Source organism: Heptranchias perlo, chromosome 5, assembly GCF_035084215.1.
Source record: "Heptranchias perlo isolate sHepPer1 chromosome 5, sHepPer1.hap1, whole genome shotgun sequence".
Lineage (NCBI taxonomy): Eukaryota > Metazoa > Chordata > Chondrichthyes > Hexanchiformes > Hexanchidae > Heptranchias > Heptranchias perlo.
In genome coordinates this window covers 68781791-68804466 of record NC_090329.1, presented here as the reverse complement: position 1 = coordinate 68804466, position 22676 = coordinate 68781791, and the positions used below count along the sequence as shown (strand labels likewise).

Here is a 22676-nt window from a genome sequence, read left to right as displayed (position 1 = left end):
GAGAGTTGCAGCAGTTTAGGGAGGTAATTCCAGAGTGTTGGCCTTAGGCGACTGAAGGCAAGGCCAACAATGGTAGGGAGGAGGGAGTCAGAGGAAAGAGAGTATGGGGCTGGAGGAGGTTACAGAGATATAGAAGGTCAAGGCCACGGAGGCATTAAATCAAAAGGATGAGAATTTTAAATATGAGGCATTGGGACAGGGAGCCAATGTAGACCAGTGAGAACAGGTGTGATAGGCCAATGTTATTTGGTGTGGGATAGGGTATGGGCACCAGAGTTTTCGATGAGCTGCAGTTTACAGTAGATGAAAGCTGGTAGGCCAGTCAGGAGAGCAATGCGACAGTTGAGTCTAGAGTTGGCAAAAGCATTGATGACGGTTTTAGCAGTAGATGGGCTGAGGAAGTTTTACAAAGGTGGAAGTAGAACGTCTGTTTGATGGAGAGGATATGAGTTGGAAGCTCAGCTCAGGGTTGAATAGGATGCCGAGGCTGTGAACAGCCTGGTTTAGCTGGAGACAGTAGCTGGGGAGGGGGTGGAATTCGTGATAAGGGTACAGAGTTTGTGGTGGGGGCTGAAGATGATGGCTTTGGTCTTCCAAATGTTTAGCTGGAGGAAATTGCAATTCAAGACTGGATGTTGGACAAGCAGTTTGACAGCACAGAGGCAGTAAAAGGTTTGAGACAGGTGAGAGGTAGAGCTGGGTGTCTTCAGTATAGATGAGGTCTTCTGGTTATGGTCAAGTCAATAAGAATGAAACCAAGTGAGGGCAGTTCCATTGAGCTGGACAACAGAAGAGAGACATTGGAGGAGGATGGGGTGATCAGTCATGTTAAAGGCTGCAAAGAGGTCGAGAAAGTCGAGGAGGGATAATGCACCATTATGCTTCTGGTCATAATCACAGAGAATGTCATTTGTGATTTTGGTTAGGGTTGTTTCGATGTGAGAGATTCAAATGGAGTTGTAGGGGAGATGGGCATGAATCTAAGAGGCAACAACACATTCAAGAATCTCTTGCTTCAGTGGTTCATTGCATGATGAAATATATCTGTGAAGAATATTATAGAATAAAGAATTTAATAGAAAAAAAATTCACTGCTCAATTTCCTTTTGAATTCTAAATGTTATACATAAGCTTGTTATGCAAGCCACAGCTCTGCACAATTTAGAAAAACACTCGTAAAATGAGAACTAAATATATAATTAGTAATGGTATGTCAGCCTCTAATTACCTATTTCATTATTGAAGAAATTATTTGTTAATTTTCATTTAACTGGGGCACATCTAACCCGTCTGTGGCAGTGACAATTTACAAATACGTGATGTGACAAATACTTACCATCATTCTGAATAGGAACCCAACTGCTACTGTAAGCAATGGTGTTTCTTTTGCACAGAATAGCTTTTAAAATATATATATATAAAATCTTGGCGTTTATGTGTTCATTAAGCTGAAGCTATCTATGCTGATCAGTGGAATATTTTTCTTATTTTTTGCACCCAGTTTCAGCTTCAAATACTTCACGGTCCGATGTAGCATGGGTCAGATGTAAACCCTGACTTTGCCAAACCAGAAAAATCAGGTTTGGACTTGCCATGGTGCAGGTACACCCTAGCTAGCAGTTGGGAGGACTGGCCTCAGCAAATTTTGTGAGGCAAGTCCCTCTCTTTCATTTTAATAAGCTCTCTGTGTATGAAAAACCCTACACAGGGATTCTGGCCTGAAAGCTGGTTGGTTAAAAGTCACAAAATTAGACAAGCCAGTGGCTCATAAAGGGCTGCTGCTTAACATTAAAGGATATTTGTTTGTCATTGTTCTGCAGGAGGCCCAAGGGAGCAACAAAGTTAGCAGCATCAATGAGGGAAGCAGCAAACACTTTGTCGTGAAATAGTGAATTGTTAGAGATGTTGCTGCAGGAAGTATAGCAAAGGAAGATTTTAAAATCTCAGGTGAAAGCTGCATGGACAGAGTAGCTGACTGGATGAATGCAGTCTTCCAGGTCCACAGTAACTGGGAGCAAATCAGAAAGACGTTTAGTCATGTCACATAAAGTATCAAGATAAGTGTAACCACCTTTGTGCATGTGTGTACTCTCCCTACATACAAGGCATGGACTCCATCTAAATGGTCATTTGCTGCACATAGCATTTACTCCTTTTTGCAAAACTTTTTCATGCAGCAGGAGCTGCAGGATACAATTGAAGCAGGGAAGGGTAATAATACCATGCACATGGTGCTTCACAGTTCACATGCAAAAGACTACTAGTAGGAAAAAAAACACATGCAAGCCAATGTGAGAAGGCCTGGTGCAGGAAGGGAGATATCCAGACACAGGGATGCTGTTCCATGTGCTCAGATACTTGCTAAGACACAGACTTTTGATGAAATGTGCTCTGCTTATAGGCTTTGGCAGCTTATTACCAACAATAGAGAACCAGGACAGATGGTGGGCTAGCGTAACTTGAGGAGATGGGCTCTTGCCCTTTTTGGCTGGGAATTTGTCAAGGGCAGGTTGTGTCAAGCTTTTTACCTGCCCAAGCACTCCAATTACCTCGAGCACCAGCACCCTGGAGAATGTAGCCACTGTGTTTTCCCGTACGATTCCAGCGTTGCAAGGACAGTAACTTGGGTGGTGGCTTGGACCTAGAGATGTTGTCCCGTCATTAATTGATTCTCTTCATTCAATTCATGTAGACCTATGGGAGCAGCCTAGGGAATTGCCAGCTTCCCAACTTTATTTACTGCAACTTCTAAGTTAGCAACAATTGCAAAGAATGTAGGAAAATGTTGGCCAGTAAACTGAAGGCTTTAATGGCAGATCATGAATGCATAGGTAAAACAAAGTATGCAAGATGTCCAATTTGGAGTAGATAAATTTACACGGCCAAAAATTAAAATGGGAATTCAACATTCACTCAAACAACCACAACCTTGCTTTATTAATTACTCCAAATTAGGGTAGGCCTCTTGTACTGACATGCACCCATTTTATGTAGCCTCACCCAATGTCTTAAAATTCAGCCTTATTTACATGAGCATCTCAGAAGCCCTCATCTGAGCATCAGCTACCTTCCACCTCCCATGCACCTCATAGAAGTAGCACATTAGGCCAAAGCTCATGTAAGAAAGGCACTTTGGGATGGCATCTAAGTGATTATTATTTCTTCTGGCATTTTTTATTCATTCATGTAAACAATATTAAAATGTAAGACTGATTTCATGTTGTCTGCAGGGTATTTCAGTAGTAGCTGTGGCCACGGCAAAGCAAGCGGCATGTATACAATGATGGTTAGTGGGATGGGCGTTCTTTATTTGAGGGTGGATGGACTGGTTCAGATGATGTTCTGGGTGGGAAATGGGATTGTGGTGGGAGTGCGGATGGGAGGAGTAATGTTCAGTGAGTTGCTAGTGTACAGCTCTGGCTGTAGGCTGATGCTGGGGGTCTCACACTGCAGCTGCATCCTCCAGTTCATCAGTCTTCTCTTCAGGTGGTGGATAGTCCTCCTCATCTCTCAGCATCAATTGCTCTTTCCGTTACATGGCCAAGTTATGCAGGAGACAGCACACTTCCACTATTCTCTGCACTCTCTCAGGGCTGAACTATAGGAAACCCCCAGACTGATCCAGTGGAATAGTCGTTTAAGGATCCCTATGAACTGCTCGGTTGAGCTGTGACTGTTCTTGTTTCGTAGTAACCAGCTTATGATGTGTTGCTCCTTGTCAAAGAGAGGGGTGATGCTGGACATCCTAGGGTTTTGAAAGAGGTGCTATAGAGATAGTGGATGCATTGGTTGTCATCTTCCAAAGTTCTATAGATTCTGGAATGGTTCTTGCAGATTGGAGGGTAGCAAATGTAACCCCACTATTGAAGAAAGGAGGGAGAGAGAAAATAGGGAACTACAGACCTGTTAGCCTGACAGCAGTAGTAGGGAAAATGCTAGAATCTATTATAAAGGATGTGATAACAGAATACTTAGAAAATAATAATAGGATTTGGCAGGGTCAACATGGATTTATGAAAGGGAAATCATGTTTCACAAATCTATTTGATTTCTTTGAGGATGTAACTAGTAGAATAGATAAGGGGGAACCAGTGGATGTGGTGTATTTGGATTTTCAGAAGGCTTTCGATAAGGCCCCATACAAGAGGTTGGTGAACAAAGTTAGAACACATGGAATTGGGGGTAATATACTGGCATGGATTGAGAATTGGTTAACGGACAGAAAACAGAGTAGGAATAAACGGGTCTTTTTCAGGTTGGCAGACTGTGACTAGTGGGTACCGCAGGGATCGGTGCTTGGGCCCCAGCTATTCACAACCTATATCAATGATTTAGATGAGGGGACCAAATGTAATATTTTCAAATTTGTTGATGACACAAAACTAAGTGGGAATGTGAGTTGTGAGGAGAATGCAAAGAGGCTTCAAGGGGATATAGACAGGCTAAGTGAATGGGCAAGAACATGGCAGATGGAATATAATGTGAAAAAATGTGAAGTTATCCACTTTGGTAGGAAAAACAGAAATGCAGAGTATTTTTTAAATGGCGAGAGACTGGGAAATGTTGATGTTCAAAGGGACCTGGATGTCCTTGTACATGAGTCACTGAAAGCTAACATGCAGGTGCAGCAAGCAATTAGGAAGGCAAATGGTATGTTGGCCTTTTTTACAAGAGAATTTGAGTACCAGAGTAAAGATGTCTTACTGCAATTATATAGGGCCTTGGTGAGACCGCACCTGGAGTATTGTGTACAATTTTGGTCTCCTTACTTAAGAAAGGACATACTTACCGTAGAGGGATTGCAACGAAAGTTCACCAGACTGATTCCTGGGATGGCGGGATTGTCGTATGAGGAGAGATTGAATAGACTTGGCCCGTATTCTCTCGAGTTTAGAAGAATGAGAAGTGGTCTCATTGAAACATACAAAATTCTTACTGGGCTCGACATGGTAGATGCAGGGAGGATGTTTCCCCTGGCTGGGGAATCTAGAATCAGGGGTCACAGTCTCAGAATAATGGGTAAGCCATTTAGGACTGAGAAGAGGAGAAATTTCTTCACTCAGAGGATGATGAATCTTTGGAATTCTCTACCCCAGAGGGCTGTGGAGGCTCAGTCATTGAGTACATTCAAAACAGAGATCGATCGATTTGTAGATATTAAAGGCATCAAGGGATATGGGGATGATGCAGGAAAATAGCATTGAGGTAAAGGATCTGCCATGGTCTTGTTGAATGGCGCAGCAGGCTCGAGGGGCCGGATGGCCTACTCCTGCTCCTATTTCTTATGTTCTTATTTCGCAGGATGTAGACATTGTGAGAATTACCTGGAAAGCGGGAACACATCTGCATGACCTGTTGCTGGTGGTCACGTACCAACTTGACATTAGGGGAGTGAAAGATGCTGGGCTCATTGGCAGGACCCCTAATGGCACCCTGCACTTGTGGGAATCCTGCAATGGCTGCAAAACCCACAGCCCTTTTCTGCGCCTGTTGGGGTACATGGGGAAGAATGTGAATTCATCAGCACAGGCAAATAGTGTGTCTGTGTCCTGTTTTATGCAGGAATGCACTGCAACCTGACTTATATTGCATATGTCTCCAGCTGCAGCCAGGAATGACCCTAATGCATTGAATTCAGTGCTGTGGTCACCTTAATTGCCACAGAAAATGCAGTGCTAGCTGTGGTGGTGGGCTGCAAATCCTGCTGCAGTATTCTGCAGACTTCTGATATGGCCTCTCGTGAGAAGGACAATCTCCTCCTACAGTGCTCCTCACTGCAGTTCAGGTAGCTCACTCTGGGCCTGTAAACCCTATGAAACCAGTAAGGCCTGCTGTGAGCAACCTACCTCCTTCCTGGAATCCCTGCAGGACCAAATGTGGCTCCCTGAAGCCCACCCATGTGTTGCTGCTGCTGCTCCTTTTCCTCCTCTTTTTGCAGCCAGTAAGAGGTAGCATAACATCAGCAAAAAACATTCCCAGAAAAGCTCCCTCAAGTCTCCAGACAGATACCAATGATCAGGCTGTGGCTGTTTCCAGCCGGTGTTGATGTCATAGGACCCTGATTTGAATTCTGTAACGATGCTCCCACCTGTTTCAGGCGAGAGCTGGAAGCGCCCATGTTTAGGCCTCAGTCAAAATAGCGTTGGATGGATTGGCAGTGGGAATGGGGTGGTAAGTTCTGCGCCCCCATTTTCATTGTGCTATCTTTCCATTCCTGCCCGCAAACAGGGATAAAATTCACCCCCATGATAGTTCAAGAACAGCATTTTGTTGCATTACAGTGCCTAATCCTTATGAACACTGTGCTTCCTCTTGGTTCCCTGTGTACTGTCCACAAGCCTATTCTTGTGCTCATTCTAGGTGCTGCCTGAGGGCCAGGAGCATCAGTGTTGGCTGGCTGAAAACTATGGCCAAGAGTCGGCCCTGATATTTGTGAGGAGGGAACGGGGGTGGGGGGGCCGGGAAATGCGGTTAATACGGAATTTAATAGCAAGATATCATTTGAATTTTTTTTCTCCGTTTCCCGATTGGCAGCCAGCCAGATTGAGAGGCTGGTCGCTGCCTGGCGGTAAAGCCTGCGGTGGAAGGCTGCAGCCAGGGGGCGGAGAGGAGGGAGGAAGAGATAGTGGGTTGGGGAGGAGATTGCGGGAAGGGGTCGAAGAGATCGCAGGTCAGGGGCGATTGCGGGTCGGCGGATCGCGGGGAGGGAGGCTGATTGCAGCAGGTTAGCTTGGGGGCCCAGGGGGAAGCGGCCCTTCTCCTCCTGACCGACAAGATTACCTGCTGGATCCGGCCGTTCTCACTTCCCTTCAGCTGTCGGGTTTCCCGAGTCCTGGGAAACCTGGCCCACAGCCGTTAAATGTAAACGTCTGTTAAAATTTGAGGCGTGCAGCCTCATTAGCATATTTAAATAATTGACCCGTCTCTGGAGAGCAGGTTAGTCACCCATCCCCTAACCCGCCTCCATTAAAACTGAAACTGGAGGTGGGCAGAGGTCGGGATTCAGATTTTTGAATTTTAACCTACCCCCCCACCCCCACAACCCCCGCCACTGTCCCGCCCGTCGTGGGGGGGTTAAAATTCCCCCCCCAAGAGTCTTTTGGGACTGAGGTGGCCCTTCTCTTGGGGCATTTGAATCCTGGAGCTGCCATTCAGTTGAGATGGCATTGCATTGCAGATGTTGCCACAGAGGATTGCATTGGACTCCATCGTAACCCTTGCCATCTACCTCATGTCCTCCGAGATCATCCTCAGTGCCTCCACAGTTATGATCTCGTTCAGCATCCTCCTATTCAGAACAAGAATCCTGAGATTAGAGCCTGTAGGCTCTTCAGTCAGAGGCTGACATCTCCTAAACCTCTGCTCAGCACTGTCAGACTTTCACTCCTGACTCCTCTGGCTCCTTCATGCTCTGTGTCTCACCCAGTGGATCTCTCTGGACTGGTGAGTACATGCGAAAAGTAAATTATGGTACGGATGCGGCCAGAGATGGCATGGCCTGAGGCAAAAGGACATGGCACATTTTCTTCCTCCTCCTCTGTAGATTCATGCTAGGTTTCATCTAGAGGAAAAGAAGAGAAAGGGACAATGATTGGTGTGCTAATTTACAGTTGTAGGAGAATGAAATATCTGCTTCCAAGGGTATCTATGCCCCTGCACTGAGATGGAGAAGCAGCAGATGGTCAAAACAAACCTACAGTTGCCACAGGCCCTAATACGTCTCTGTCCTCAACAGCATCTGTTGAGTGCCTTCCGCGGGATTGGAATGCTTCTCCTCCTTGGTGCATGAGAAGCCAATAGTGGCCTGAGATTCCCAGGCATTATAGGACACCTTCTCCTGCCAGAAGAGATAACACTAAGCAATACATGCTGTCAGAAGTCTAACACACTTTGTGTTTGTATTCTAATGTTGTCAACAGTAATTTTGAGACTCACATTATGGAAAGCTTATCTTTCAAATAATAAAATGTTGATGTTTGGGACAGTGCATATGACACACTCCCTCATGCTCTGTGTCTCACAGAGATAAAGTTACAACATTGTAGGCCCAATTTTCATGTACCTTGTGAACATGGCACCCACTTGGGACACAGAATTATTGCTATAATCCAAAAATGATGAATTCATAAAATTAAATACTTCTACTGTCCATGAGTACAAAGCTATATCTTTAAAACCGTCCAGATTGAGTTTCTTGAAATGTCTTTATTCTAAAGGGTGTTGTTACCATAAAGCAATTTGGTTATCATTCAGAGAATTAATTTGGAATTTTGCTTTTGATAATCAGATGTTCCGAAGGCTTCTTTGGGCGACCTAGTAAACCAGGTGGATCATGCCAGCCCTGCCAGTGTCATGGCAACCTTGATCTTTCAGTACCTGGCAGCTGCAATTCATTGACAGGAGAGTGTCTACGATGCATTGAGGGAACTGCTGGTCAGGTCTGTGATCAATGTGCTGAAGGATTCTTTGGAGATGCTGTTGTAGCCAGGAATTGCCGACGTAAGTATGCTGCATTGTTCATTTGGTATTTGCTCCTTAAACATAACAAATTAAGAAAACAATAGAACTTAGCTTTGTGGTGCAATTAGGGAATGCTGAAGTGATTGATGCTCCTTTGGGCAGATCTTAAATGGAAATAATTTTGAAAATAGTTTTTTTTGCTAAAGATTTTAACAGCATAAAGTTACAATAGAGCAATCTACCCCTCACCTTGACGTTCTCACAAGGGTAAATCTTCCAGTTTGAGTGTGGACAAGGGGGTCTTGGATATGGCAGCATGCCTTTTAGACTGAAGGAGGCCAACCTGATTATAAAAATGGCATTGAGGTCCCATCGTAAGCTCTGCCCGCCAGTGGGAGCTTGCTGTTTGGGGGTGGAAAAACTGAAACTGGTAGGGAATTTAAAAGCCTGTAGCAACAGCTTAAAGGGGTGGTGTATTTTAAATTTTAACTGATGCAGCTATAAGAACCAATGCTGAAACCCTTGGCCCAAAAATTAATAAAATAAAGTGATGTCAAAACCAAGCACCCAAAAATAACCTTCAGTCAGAATGTTAGCTGTAATTTACTGCCTTCACGCTCCCGATGGGAACTTGCTGAGAGCGCATATCGGAATTTTCTGAAGTGCACTCGTGGCAGGTAAGGCTCCCAACCAGGAAAATCACCTCCATAGTATTTAAGTGCAGGTTCAGATTCTACCATGAAAAAGATCAAGGATCTCTCATTAAATGCTGACTTCTGTCAAAGCAGAGCTTTCCTGTCTGCAATGCAGGCGATGCGGTCGGCTCCATTTTAAAAGGGGCCTACTACTGGGTGTCCACAGCACCCACCCGTTTCAGGCAATAGATCCCCTTTAATATGGTAATTGGAGTCCTATGATGTACATGGAACTCCAATGCCATTTTAGGTCGGCACTGGTCGGAGCCTGCACTGCGCAGGCTCCGATCAGTTCCGTGGGCAATGGAAGAGAAGAGGCCTGCTAAAGGTAAGTTTTGAATTATTTTTGTGGGCCCCAGAGAAGCTGCTCCTCCGGGACCCACAAAAGTAATCTGGGCTGCTGCCACTCCGGAACCCCCACCCTCGGTGATCGTGCGCCCCCCAACCCACCCCCACCCCCACACAACCTAACTTGCTGGCGGCAGCTCCGGCCCAATTTCCAATCTTCAGTCTGGCAAACAGCACGGAACGCCTGTTTGGAATTATCCTGAGTTCTTTTATGCCTCCTTTGCTTCATACCATCATTTGTTTGTCACACCGGCCACCGCATATAGTGGGCAAATCATGTTGACATCAACGCTATAAATGGTGGGGACTGTATTCAGTTTAAAATACTGACTTGTTTTGCAATGCTTCCCGGATCCAGTTGCCATTTTTTTGTTATTCTTTTTCTTTTAAACTATCATAATGCACCGTATCATGTCTCTCGAGCAGTTTCTCAAAGCACTTCATGTACAATACATTTTTTGAAGTTAAATGACTGCTGTTATGTAGGCAACTGAAAAATTAACTTCTTATTAACTGGAAACGGGATCCAAAGAACTTCAAAGTATACTTTACATGATCTTTGTGTGAAATGTATGAGATTATAGAGAAAATACTGACGATAAAGCTTGGAACAAGTCCAAGTCATGCTCATCCTGGGCTTGGAGTACAGGCCCGTGTCAACCGTGTTCACAGACTTCTGTGAAAGGGTAACTCGGCTGAGCACGCCAGTGCTGGAGCCCTGGTCTGTTTGGCTGTTGCATTCGAATATCTAACCACTGAAATGCTCAAACTGACATGCATCGCCGCCTGCAACAACAAGAAGACACAACTAGGCCAATCTTTGAAGTGACTTTGCAGCATTAAAACATGCTGGCTCTGGGCTGGCTATTAGTGCCGTTAATGAGCTCTCATCTGGATGAGATAACTTACCTGTGGTGCAGTAGTTAAAAATTGAAAATAAAGTATGGCACTGCTCTGGTATCTTTTGTAATGTTGTATACTGATAAATCAGCATGCTTTAATACTTACAGTAGCGTTCATGTGTTCTTTCACTATTGTTTGTGGTTATATTTTCAAAGCTATCTTTAAATCAGAGCACACAAACATTCTCCTTTATTGTATGTGCCCTTCCCTCTATTGTTGGAAAATTCAAAGAGCTGTCAATTGCAAAAAAAATCCACAAAAGAAACCAAACAACAGCAACCAAATTGCTAATTTTCTGTCCTTTTTCTACGCTTCTACTGTCTAGAACTCTATTGTATTCAAATCTCAGCAGGATCCACAGCTGTTTGAAAGAAAATGCCTTTATTATATTTTTAATTACAGTAGCACTACGAACATTGAAATTGCTATGAAAATTGCCCCTATGCCTCCTTTTGATTGTGTCAAGTGTAGCAAACATGAGCTGGAAGAAATCCATGTTATTAGAATAGAGATAAAATAAGTCTAAAGGAACAGAAGTTAGTTGTAACTTTGCCACACTTGTCTTTGAATAAGCCAGTTAGGACTTTTCAGACTCACAGGAAAAGGCATGATAGCACCAGAGCAAGCAACGATTTATACATGTTTACCTGCTGTTGCATACTACAATAGTTCACAATGATTTTGATTAAAATAGTTGCCACGATTTAAGAAAAACCTTTTAACATATTTGCTTAACAATGAATGCATTTCAAAACTAATTCATTGGTTATGAAGTGCTTTGGGACATCCTGAGGACATAATAAGGGGTTCTATAAATGCAAGTTCTTTCTTTTTAAATTTTTTGGAAACCTTATAACCACTACCTAGAATATACCATTTTAAGTATTAAAAAGAACAAAAATAAAGGAAGCTGAAAAGTGCCCAACGACATTGTCAAATGAGAGTACAAATGGAAATAACTTGCTGTTTGCAGTGAGAACATTTTGGAACGTCTTTAAGCCTAAATATGTATCCAGGTTAATGTGTGGGCCAATGTTCTTTGCATCATCCATATTTACTGTATTGAATAAATTCGCTCATTTTTCAAAGCGCATTCTATTCATCAGTTTGTTAAAACTATCTTTTAGTGTCCATTTCAGCCAGTAAGTATGATGCATGACCCTGAAAGTTTAACATTCATGCCCTACCAGTAGTAAGAAATTTAAAGGTCTAACAACATACTAATATCTTGTAACTGAATGGAAACTGAGCACTACTTTGACTTATACGTATAACTCTAATTGTATTTACATGCTCATACCTCAGCTGTTAATTTTTCACTTTTTTTTTAGTCATTTGTTTCACATAGAGAGGCGCATTAAAAAAACTAATTCTAGGTGGCCCATTTACATTACAGCTCTGCTACCGAATGTTTCCTACAAATCCAGTATTAGCACTGTATTATTTACAAGGGAGCATCAGTGGCTTCAGCTGAATGGAGGTACACCTTAAGAGGTGTTTTTTTTTTCCACCAATACCACTTAAAGTGCATTGTCATTAATGGCAAATAGAAATGGCTGCATTAGACACCATGGGACTCCATCCATAACAGCCTGGCTTCTCAGCTCACATGTATAGGCCAGCAGCGTAGTTTTGGAATCAATGGCTTCTACAGGCCTTCTCTGGAATGAGAAGCTCCTTGGCCAAAAAATTAGTCATGATCATGGCTTTACTACAACTTCAGTCTTATCCAGTGGAAGTTCAATGCATCGGCTTTCCACGACTGAATTTATATTCCACCTGCTGTAAAGCTCAAACAGCCTGAAACTATTTATCGGGGTGCAGGCAGCAAATTTAAAATTGTCCTTCTGAACAGCATCCCGACCCCCCAGCACAGATAAGCATGGGTTTTCCTGGAGGAGGTGTGTTCCCTCAGAAAATGTTTGTATTTCATATTAAAAATGGTATATTCTGGTTAACTTTGGTAAACTTTTATACTTCATAGGTGATAGATGTTTAATCTGGGAAAAATGTTTAAATTAATGAGGTTTGTCCCATTAACACCTTAAATGAAATGTTCAGGGATATAAGGACAGAGTTCATCATGTTTTATTGCAAGTGTCCATTATATTGTAAAAAATTATCAATCAACTCAATTACATCCCTATCTAATAGTTTACACAAATAATTAAGAATCACCCTTTTGGTGGCCCTTAGCGGCTGTCTTGCATGTTTTCCTTTCTATATCCTAGTGCTCCCGCAAGATGTTTCCCCAATGGCTACAGCTTGGGAGGTGAAAGGCTGCTGATCTTCCATTGAGGACACTTCAGATGACTGCGATGGACGACCTCGAGTGGGCCTTGGCCAAGAAGGCCCGGCTACAGACAGCAGCATTTTGGCATGCGCCAGAGCAGACTAGCCCGATTGGCTATGCGGCACTAGCAAGGACACTTGCAGAATGGTTGGCGGGGAAGCAGGCATGTTGTCATCCTGAGGGAGGACAGCAGGTGCCTCTCCCAAGGAGCCAGGGCTACGTTCCTGGGACGGCGTCGCAGCACTTGTACGGCTCTGTGTGAGAACAGAGTGCAGGAGTGATGTGACGCTTTGGAGGCTCCTGTCGACTTTGGCCACCAGAGCCAAGGTGGTAGCCATCTGAACTTCCATGGCAGCAGTCTGAACTGCCGTGGAAGCTGTCAGCAGAGGCTCCATCATGGTGGGTGCCACTGTGATGTCAATGGAATTGACCGCTCAATCCATGTTGGACAGAATCGTCTCTGCGGCTTTACCCTCCAGTGAGCTGGCACCTGAAGGATTGATAATGCTGAGGCTAAAGTAGGATCCTTCAGAGCTGTGCAGAGTATAAGAGATGTGAATGTGTGCCTTCCCTTGGCAGTCCTGATTAGATCGTTATTTATTGTTTTGTACTGCAGCCAGGTTCTGTGTACAATGCTGGTGGCATTGGCATTTTCTGTCACCTTTCTGTGTCGGCTGACTTCGCACCTGTTTCCCATCAGAAGGAAAGAGCACCTGCCTCCTTCCTGTTGATCAGCATCTCCATTGTTGTTTCTGAGAACCTGAGTACCTTATTCAAAGCAATTTTGGCTACTGCTGCACAATCTTGCTGGCCGCACTTCACTATTATAAAAAGCACCTCCCCTTTAAGGTACTGCTGGATACCTTTATGTAATAATTGATCTGCTGGATTTCCTGCCTCCGCAATCAGTGAGCTGCTTATAGGGAGTAAGTTTCACTCTGCAGCTTGGCGAATTAATGTAAATTAGACCCAGCCGCAAAAATGGCATTGACCCCACTCTGATTCTTTCAGGTGGGCCCAGCGTTTGCTCCACCCACCAGCCCGCCCGATATGCACTCCACACAAAAATCATCCCCATAGTGACACTTGCTCACGCACACTTCTTTCAGCCAGCTTTTGCACCCAGTTTCAGGATTGCAGATCATGTTAGCATATCTCTGCAAAACAAACGTGGAATTGCATATGTTGTATACACCTGCCTATGCACATGCTCTCTACTAGAGGTGGTCTCACAACTCCTTCTTTAGGGCACTTAGAAATCAGCCCACTGAACTGATTCTTGAGTTATACCATGCACTCAAAGCCACTTCGCATTGACGCAAAAGTTGTAGCATAAAGTGGTCAAAGATGCTGCTTGTTTCATTGAAATGCCATTTCTCCTTATTTGTAAATGTGTTATTACCTCCCCCTTACATTGATGACACATGCCACATAATTAGGAGTCTCTCTACAATAACACCTGAACTTTGATATGTTAATAGCCATATAAATTGTGAATTTATAGTACTTCACCAACATAATTGCTAGAAAGTGATGTTTAGTTCATTTTGTAATTATGCTGATCTTGTTTATCTCCAGCCTGTGAATGCCATGTCAATGGATCCGTTGCTGAACACTGTGACAGACAGACTGGACAGTGCCAGTGCAAGCACAATGTTGCAGGAAGACAGTGTGATCATTGTTTGGTAGGTATTGCTAAATAAACTCTAGAATTTCAAACATTTTTTCAGAAAAATTCTTGGACAGCTTCTCATAACCTTCTACTGACATTGGACTAAAAGGCTAAAGTTAAAGAGACAGAAGACGAAAATCCCCAGCTACTCCAGCATACTCTTACTGGAGTTACCAGAATTTGTAAGGAGCAAATCTTCCACTTGTCCCTTCCAAGATCAGTGATATTGTGAGGGTGGAGAGTCTCCAAGTTGAGAGTTCCTGTAGTCCTAACCTGGGACACACTGTGTTATGGATTGCTGGCAGGTTCTCCCAGAAAGAAGAGCCAAATTGATCTCCTGGATGGTGGAAATGGAGGCCACATTTCCAGGACAACCAAGAAGCAGCTCGTTTTTTTTTCAATTTTTACTTGCTTTACAGCTTCCTTGGTAAGCTGGGGCACAGTCTCGCATTTCTGGGTGGCCCCCAGCAACTGTCCCCCCATCTTCTCTCAGGCCAGATGGGAACCCAAGATGTGCTCACAGTAGCTCCGCCTGACCCTGCATACTCCAACGGAATCAGCATTACACCCAATGGAATGTTGTTGTTTGAATGTTTAACAGCTCGTTTCAAATTCCTCTTTCAGCTATTTTAATAGAATTCAAATAAACGATTAATGTTACCATTAAAATAGCAGAGAGAGGAATTTGATATGACTGCATTAAGTTTTTCTATGATAACATTGCTCACGGTAATTTCCAGGTTATTCTAACTGTCAAACAATAGTTACTGACTATTTAGCAAGTTCATTACATTTACACTTACCCTACAACACTTAAATTGAGTAGTGTAGAACCTTTCTGATTACATTACATAATTTGAGTACAAATCAAATCAAGGGCTATGGCTAAAGACAGTGACTTAACATTGGCACACACGTGCTCTTTCCGTCCTTGTCTTTCCTATTTACAATACTGTTGGTGCTGACCTCCCCACGAGGCAGACCTTGTTGGCTCTGCTGAGTACTGTATGTGAAAATATTACTGGGCCTCATTTAAATATTCCAATTTTAATTTCTGGCCAGTATGTAAGTGCTGACTTGTGAACATTTTGTGTTAAGACTACAGAGAAGTTATGTAATGATGAATAAATTACACCAACCCATGCTATAATTCTAGACCTTGCTACATTTTATACTCAACTACATCATACACGCAAATGATTTCTTCACTACCACATTTAAATGTTGCAGGGTAAGTGTAAATATATATGAATTTGCTAAGCAATCAGATCCTTTGTTACAATCTTATATTAGAATGTCACTTTCTTGATTTAGATAAGCTGAATGAATCATTTTTGATAATTTCCGACAAACATAAGTCATGTTCACAACTTGTAAATCAATATTTTGCTTATGACTGCCTTAAGTTAGGAGTTTTGAATTTGAAGAAGAAATGCTGTGAATTAAAAACACAGGAGGAAAGGCATTTTTCAAAAATTCCAAATGCTGATATTTTCCTGATAGAACAGACAAAAGTTGATGAACTGGGGACAGAAATGACAAGTACATGAATAAAACTTTGGAGGAAGAATTAGCAGCTTTGCTTTGCAAGTGTAAACTATGACATAAATTCAGCATCCTCACTCTCCCAACAGGGAAGCAACGTTTGAAGGGAGCCAGTTCATTGTTAGGGCAATAGCATTGTATCCCCAATTCTCCTGTTGTCTCTTTGAGCGTGGCTCCCCACCAGGAGTATGGGACCCACTGAATTTACCCTTTTATATGCAAGTTAAATTTCAGATTAGCTAAAGAGGGAGGCTTGTCTAAAAATCAAATAGTTTTAAATAGTACTGATTTTTTCTTCCGTGTTGTGGCCTTGCCAGACCAAACGTCTCCAGCAGCCAAGATGGCAGGCAGGCAACTTGTCCCAGGTTTCTGGCAATGTTTCTCTTCAGCCTGCATCCATGAGCTTTATGATGATTATTTTTCCCTGATTTTCCCATATCCTTATGAAAAGTTGGTTGATCTCTGTTTTGCAACTGTACAGCTGAAATCAGGAGTTCGTCAGAGGAAGGGATTGATACCGCAACTCTCCATTTTGTGGTTCAGTGCTGTTGTGCATATTAATTTAAGCTATGATAACATTGCCAAGTACCAACTTGGTAAAGTTTCTAAACCCAAATGTATAAGGGAGCTAAACCGATATCCAGTTATCCATTCAGCTTATTTAAGGCCAGAAAAAGATATTCGAAATATGAAGTACAGTCATTAAATTTTAATTTTATGTTCAGTTCCCCAACACTATCGTGCTCAGAAACGCATCCAAACTAATACCACTTATGATGTCATCAACATTTACTGGTTTAGCAAATGTGCTTACAGAATAAGAAATACACAGAACAAATCAAATGGGTGTCAGATGATAATGAGACTCACTTTTATAGCAGAGAACAAGTCCTGTATGAACTGAATACTAACAACAGAAAATGATCCGGTGAATAGTGCATATAGTTAAGAAATTAATTAAGACTCGACAAAAGAAATATGACTGTAAGGATTCTCTATGGTGGTACTACTCACATTGAAATGTAATCAATGTTGAACATGAATATTTTAATAACAGCCTACTGGTTGTCATCTGTTCGCATTTTATATTGTAAGGAAACGTTTATGATGATCTATGAATTTAGTTATCATGTTTCCCGTTAATTAAGATATTTCTCAGTTGATCCACTTGTTACTACTTTTTTAAACAGATAATTTTAAAAGAGCATAGCAGAAGAAGCTGGTCATCAGTAAATGTATTGCTCCAACACATTTTAAAGTGTTCAGTCTGCAAACTTGTTTTAAATGAAGTTTGTTGGGATTAGTGATTCTGCTCATCCATGTTTCTCCCCATATCTTAACACTCTTGGAGTATACATTAATTTTGAAAGCCATTTGGGATCATTTTCTGGAAGTTTATTTCAAACAGAAAAGCAAATTAGTTGTTGAAGCCTTGTGACTCCATTACTATTGTCGTGGTCTAAATATTAATGTAATCAAAAATTACTCTGTTTTTGCCTGGATTCCAGCTAGAGAGTGTAAGGGCTTGATTTTCGTCCAGGTTGTTTTCACCGCTGGGGTTGGGTCAGTGTGGGACTTTCGCCCACTGCCATGCCCCCGATCCATTTTCTTGGTTTGGGGTTCATTGTACATTCAAGACAGGCTCCTGACGGCATCATCGGTCTATAGAGGGAACTCACCACTGCCAAAGCAGAAAGTCCAGTAGTGCTGCAGTGAGACACTCGCTGCAACAGCAGATATAGGAGGAGCTGAAGTTAGAGGAGGCACAACCTCCCTGAAGCTGAAACAAAAATTTTGCTCAAATGGCTTGGGAAGAGTCAACATAGCAGCACTCAACATGAGGATCACATATGCAAGGGAGAAGTGACCAGAAGCAGGCTCTCTTCCTATGTCAGTATCTTGGGCGATCTTGCTGCCACTGCTTGAGCAACTACTGCCATCCCTTTCCTGTTCTTACTTAGAGTCAGTGATACTGTGGCAGGAAGGCAGGGAAATCAGCCATTTTCCCCAGCACCTCCACCCCCCCCCCCCCCCGCCCCACCTTCTCCCACGGTAGATTAAATGCAGTGGGATGGTCAATGCATATTTAGTTGAGATATCTGCTGGGGAGGAGGAAAAGTCCAATGGTTTTTTAGGAGCGGTGATCCAGCAGTAGGGCTTATCGCTCATCCTTCTTTCTCCACACTGTTATACTGCCCAATAGCAGAGGAAAATCCAGGCCTAACACTGTTGAATGAGGAAAGAAATATAAATATTGAGCTGGATTTTGCTCTGAGCGCTGAACGAAGGGCACTCACCGCTCGTTAGACGTGGACTTGCCCATAGACTTTTCATGGGCTTTTGCACTGCAAGTTCTTCTTATCAGGTCCTCATTCCAATGCAGCGGCCTCTCCTGGGCATCTGGGACCTGTGCGAATGGGGCAAGGAATTGTTTATCCCCATAACCAATCAGATTAAAGCATTTTAATAAGCAGCACAAAGGCAGAACCAGGAAGTGTAAGTTAGAATAGTGAATTCAATGCAAAATCAGTTACAGAAAACAAAATAAAGAGGGTAAGATACATTGGATTTAAAGACAGAGATAAAAGAGACAGAAAGAAAAAGTAAAAAAATAAACATTTTAAATTGCTTTTTTAAATGTCCAACAACACTTAAAATGTGAAGGAATGAGACTCCATACTTGTAAAAGTAAATTTTCAGTGCCAGAGAGGTTGTTTGGCAATAGATAAAACTTACAGCGGCGTTAAAATTTTGGTTATACTTAAAAGAAAGTTGATGTACCTTTTTCTGGTGCAATTAGTTTGTTTCCCAAAGGCCTGGAGAGGAACTTCACACCGTTGCAGTCATTTCACCAGTGAGTCAACCGCGAGCTGTCCTCCCCGCGAAGCTTTTGGAGGAGGGTCGTATCTGGTAGAGGAACTTCCGGATTTGCGCGTTTAACTGCGCATGTGCGGTCTTCAGATATTCCTTTACCATTTGCACTGAAATAACGGTGAGCGCTGTTAGGCTTGCCGTTATTTTTAGAGCAAAATCTGGGCCTATTTTTTTGAGGTAATACAAATCTGATCCACAACAGATTTAAATAGAAAAGGCCTCTTTTTTTTTCATGCCGCCAGATAAAATTCTCACGTTTTGCACCAATGAAAACCATTACGGGGTATGCCATTTAGAACCGAGAAGAGGAGAAATTTCTTCACTCAGAGGGTGGTGAACCTGTGGAATTCTCTACCACAGTGGAGGCCAAGTCATTAGATGTATTCAAGAAGGAGATAGATATATTTCTTAATGCTAAAGGGATCAAGGGATATCGGGAAAAAGCAGGAACAGGGTACTGAGTTAGACGATCAGCCATGATCATTTTGAATGGCGGAGCAGGCCCGAAGGGCCGAATGGCCTACTCTTGCTCCTATTTTCTATTTTTCTATGTTTTTATAAAATAGGGTTGTAAGTATTTGTTTCCTTGGTTTTGGTGATTAATAAGTTTTTATGTGTGTTAACCATTCCTTTATAGCTACTAACTTGACTTATTTTTCACTAAATAGTGCTTCCATAGTAACTTAAGAATTTATTTCACTTGTAAAGCATTTAGTGACTATGGGAGCAGAATATTTGTATATTTCCAGTCAAGTGTTTTATACTTCCCAATAAAAAGCGAAGCAAGAGTTTCAATTGTGCACTTGCTCATCCTCAGTACCTCACACTCTGTACCCCAGATAGCTGACCTCACACAATAAAGCAAGATCAGCTTATTAACGTGTTTAGAGGGCGATCCCAGTGTGTAGTACATTACGTGGTGAGAGAGCCTCGAGGTTGTGGGTTATCATTTTCAGCAACTGTTAATGAGCTGCAGGTTGCCCTTAGTGAAGTCCTGGGGGGTTATTTTAAACCCCAAAAACGGGTGGGTTGAGAGGGAGGGTGGGAGTTGAAAATAGTTGTTTCTTGGGTCGCGACCACAACCCGGCTTTATTTCCGGGTTAAACATCGATATGTAAAAGTACAGGCTTCCCACTGGGAATGCAAAGTCCTAAAATTTTGCAGTTGCGACCCAAAAAAACAACTATTTTCGACTCCCACCCGCTCCCAACCCACCCGTTCTTGGGGTTTAAAATCACCCCCTTGGTTTATATGGGCCACAGAACAGCCTCCACAATAAATGCAAAATGCACTGGTTGGGCATTGGAGGCCATGAGGAACGAGGTTCTTCAGCAAGGAGTGACTGCATGTGAAGAAGAGGGCACCCAGCAAGGCAGAACATAATTTCTACTGCAGGCTTCCCCTAAAGCACCCACTTCAAACTAATTGAAGTAGATGGGTGAATAGAATCATAAAATCATAGAATGGTTACAGTGCAGAAGGAGGCCATTTGGCCTATCGAGCTCATGCCAGCTCTTTGTAAGAGCAATTCGGTTAGTCCCATTTCCCTATTCTTTTCTCATAGCCCTGGAAATGTTTTTCCCTTCAAGTATTTATCCAATTCCTTTTTGAAAGCTGCGATTGAATCTGCTTCCACCATCCTTTAAGGCAGCACATTCCAGATCATAACTACTCGCTGCATAAAAAAGTTTTTCTCATGTTGCCTTTGGTTCTTTTGCCAGTTACCTTAAATCTGTGTCCTCTGGTTCTCGACCCTTCCGCCAATGGGAACAGTTTCTCTTCATTTACTTTACCTGAACCCTTCATGATTTTGAACACTTCTATCAAATCTCCTTCTCTGCTGTAAGGAGAACAATCCCAGCTTCGCCAGTCCATCCACGTAACTGGAACCATTCTAGTAAATCTTATCTGCATTCTCTCTAAGGCCTTCACATCCTTCCTAAATTGCGGTGCCCAGAATATTCGAGCTGTGGCCGAACCAGTGTTTTATAAAGGTTCAACATAACTGCCTTGCTTTTGTACTCTCAGCCTCTATTTATAAAGCCCAGGATCCCGTATGGTTTTTTAACTGCTTTCTCAGTCTGTCCTGCCACCTTCAAAGATTTGTGCATATATACTGCCCGGTCTCTCTGTTCCCTTTAGAATTGTGCAATTTAGTTTATATTGCCTCTCCTCATTCTTCCTACCAAAATATATCACTTCGCGCTTCTCTGCATTAAATTTCATCTATCATATGTCCACCCATTCCACCAGCCTGTCTATGTCCTTTTGAAGTTTATTACTATCCTCCTCACTGTTTACTACACTTCCAAGTTTTGTATTATCTGCAAATTTTGAAATTGTGCCCTGTACACCCAAATCATTAATATATATCAAAAAAAGCAGTGGTCCTTGTATCGACCTATGGGGAACACCACTGTATACCTTCCTCCTATCCGAAAAACAACCGTTCATCACTACTTTCTGTTTCCTGTCACTTAGACACTTGTATCCATGCTGCCACTGCCCCTTTTATTCCTTGGCTTCAATTTTGCTGACAAGCCTATTATGTGGCACTTTATCAAACGCTTTTTGAAAGCCCATATACACAAAATCAACCGCATTGCCCTCCTGGAAAAATGACTAAGCTGTAATACATCAAAATTATAGGGCCAGTAATGTGGTCCATGGCACGGAAACACTGCAGTGCATCGGGCGTACACACATCACAAACAGGATGCTGAGGCCTATTCAGTGCCAATGTGTTCAGTGCCTCCTAGTGTGACACCCAGGTGTTGTTGGCACTCATAACCTGTGCACACACTGGTGTAAGGCTCATTAAGATCCCAGCAGTTGTTCTACTTCGTGGCATCCCCATAATGCATGCTGGAGCACCTAATCACTGATTCAGATATTCAGCATTCAGTAATGCAAAGCGACCATGCTTATTACACTGCAGTGCTTTGGCACTGTGGGCCATGTTATTGACCCATGATCTTTTTGCACTATAGATTTGTCATTCTTCCCACATATATTTCAGTTAGTTTAGAAATTTAGAAGCTTTGTTGACATCCAATGCATTTAGATATAAGCCTCAAAACCTGAGTCTAGTTGAAATTCCTGGGGTATTATTTCATTCATGCTTTGTGCAATATAAGTGATTCAAAGGGCAAATTTTAACCCCTCAGGATGGGTGGGACAGTGGCGGGGGAGTTAAATTCTTGAAAAATGGGAAACCCTGCCCCAACCCGCTGCGAATGCGCTACTTTGTGTTTAACTCGGGGGCGGGGTGGGGGGGTGGTGGTTGGGGGTTAGCTGGGTAACTCACTCGAGAGAAACAGGTCCGTAATGATAAGTCTGTGCCTCAGACTTTGTCAGCGATTTAAAATTAACGGCTGCAGGCTCGGGAAGCCCTGCAGCTAAAGGGAGGTGAGAACTGCTGGATCCAGCAGATAAGTGCTTTTCCAGCACTCCTAGTGGGCCAGGAGGAGTGGGAGTGCTTCCCCCAAACTGCCAAACATCCAACTCCACCCCCGATCTGCCGATCCCTCGCGATCCAATCTCTCCCTTCCCGCCTCCCCGCGAATATCGAGGCCAAGGTCGCCCCAGTCATTCTTAGTTATGTAATTTCCAAATCTTAACTGCGTCACCTGGGAGGTGCTGAATGGAGGTGAGGTGCATCCCCAAGAGAGGATATGGGGGATGGCATGTCAGAGGGTGTGTTAAGCCATACCACCCTCACACAGCCCTTAGTAGCCATTTCAGAGCAATATTCCCAGAAGACTGGAAAGGTTGTTGGTGCAAACTTCTTGATCAAGGAATGTGGTGTGGTACATGTGGGAGGAAATTAAAAGAGAAAGATCAAGGTAGAGGCTTCACTTTAATTCTATAGTTCTTACATTTTGAA

At 42.9% G+C, this 22676-nt stretch overlaps 1 protein-coding gene across 7 annotated transcripts in view; it reads left to right on the top strand.

Annotated features, from left to right (window-relative positions):
- Positions 1–22676, top strand: part of lama2 (laminin, alpha 2) — a 378441-nt gene that overhangs the window by 204801 nt on the left and 150964 nt on the right. For all 7 annotated transcript variants that reach the window (XM_067984560.1, XM_067984559.1, XM_067984558.1 and 4 more), the window contains exons 19-20: positions 8288–8499; positions 14278–14384. In XM_067984560.1, the coding sequence (XP_067840661.1) occupies positions 8288–8499; positions 14278–14384 (319 nt within the window). The remainder of the gene's footprint in view (positions 1–8287; positions 8500–14277; positions 14385–22676) is intronic.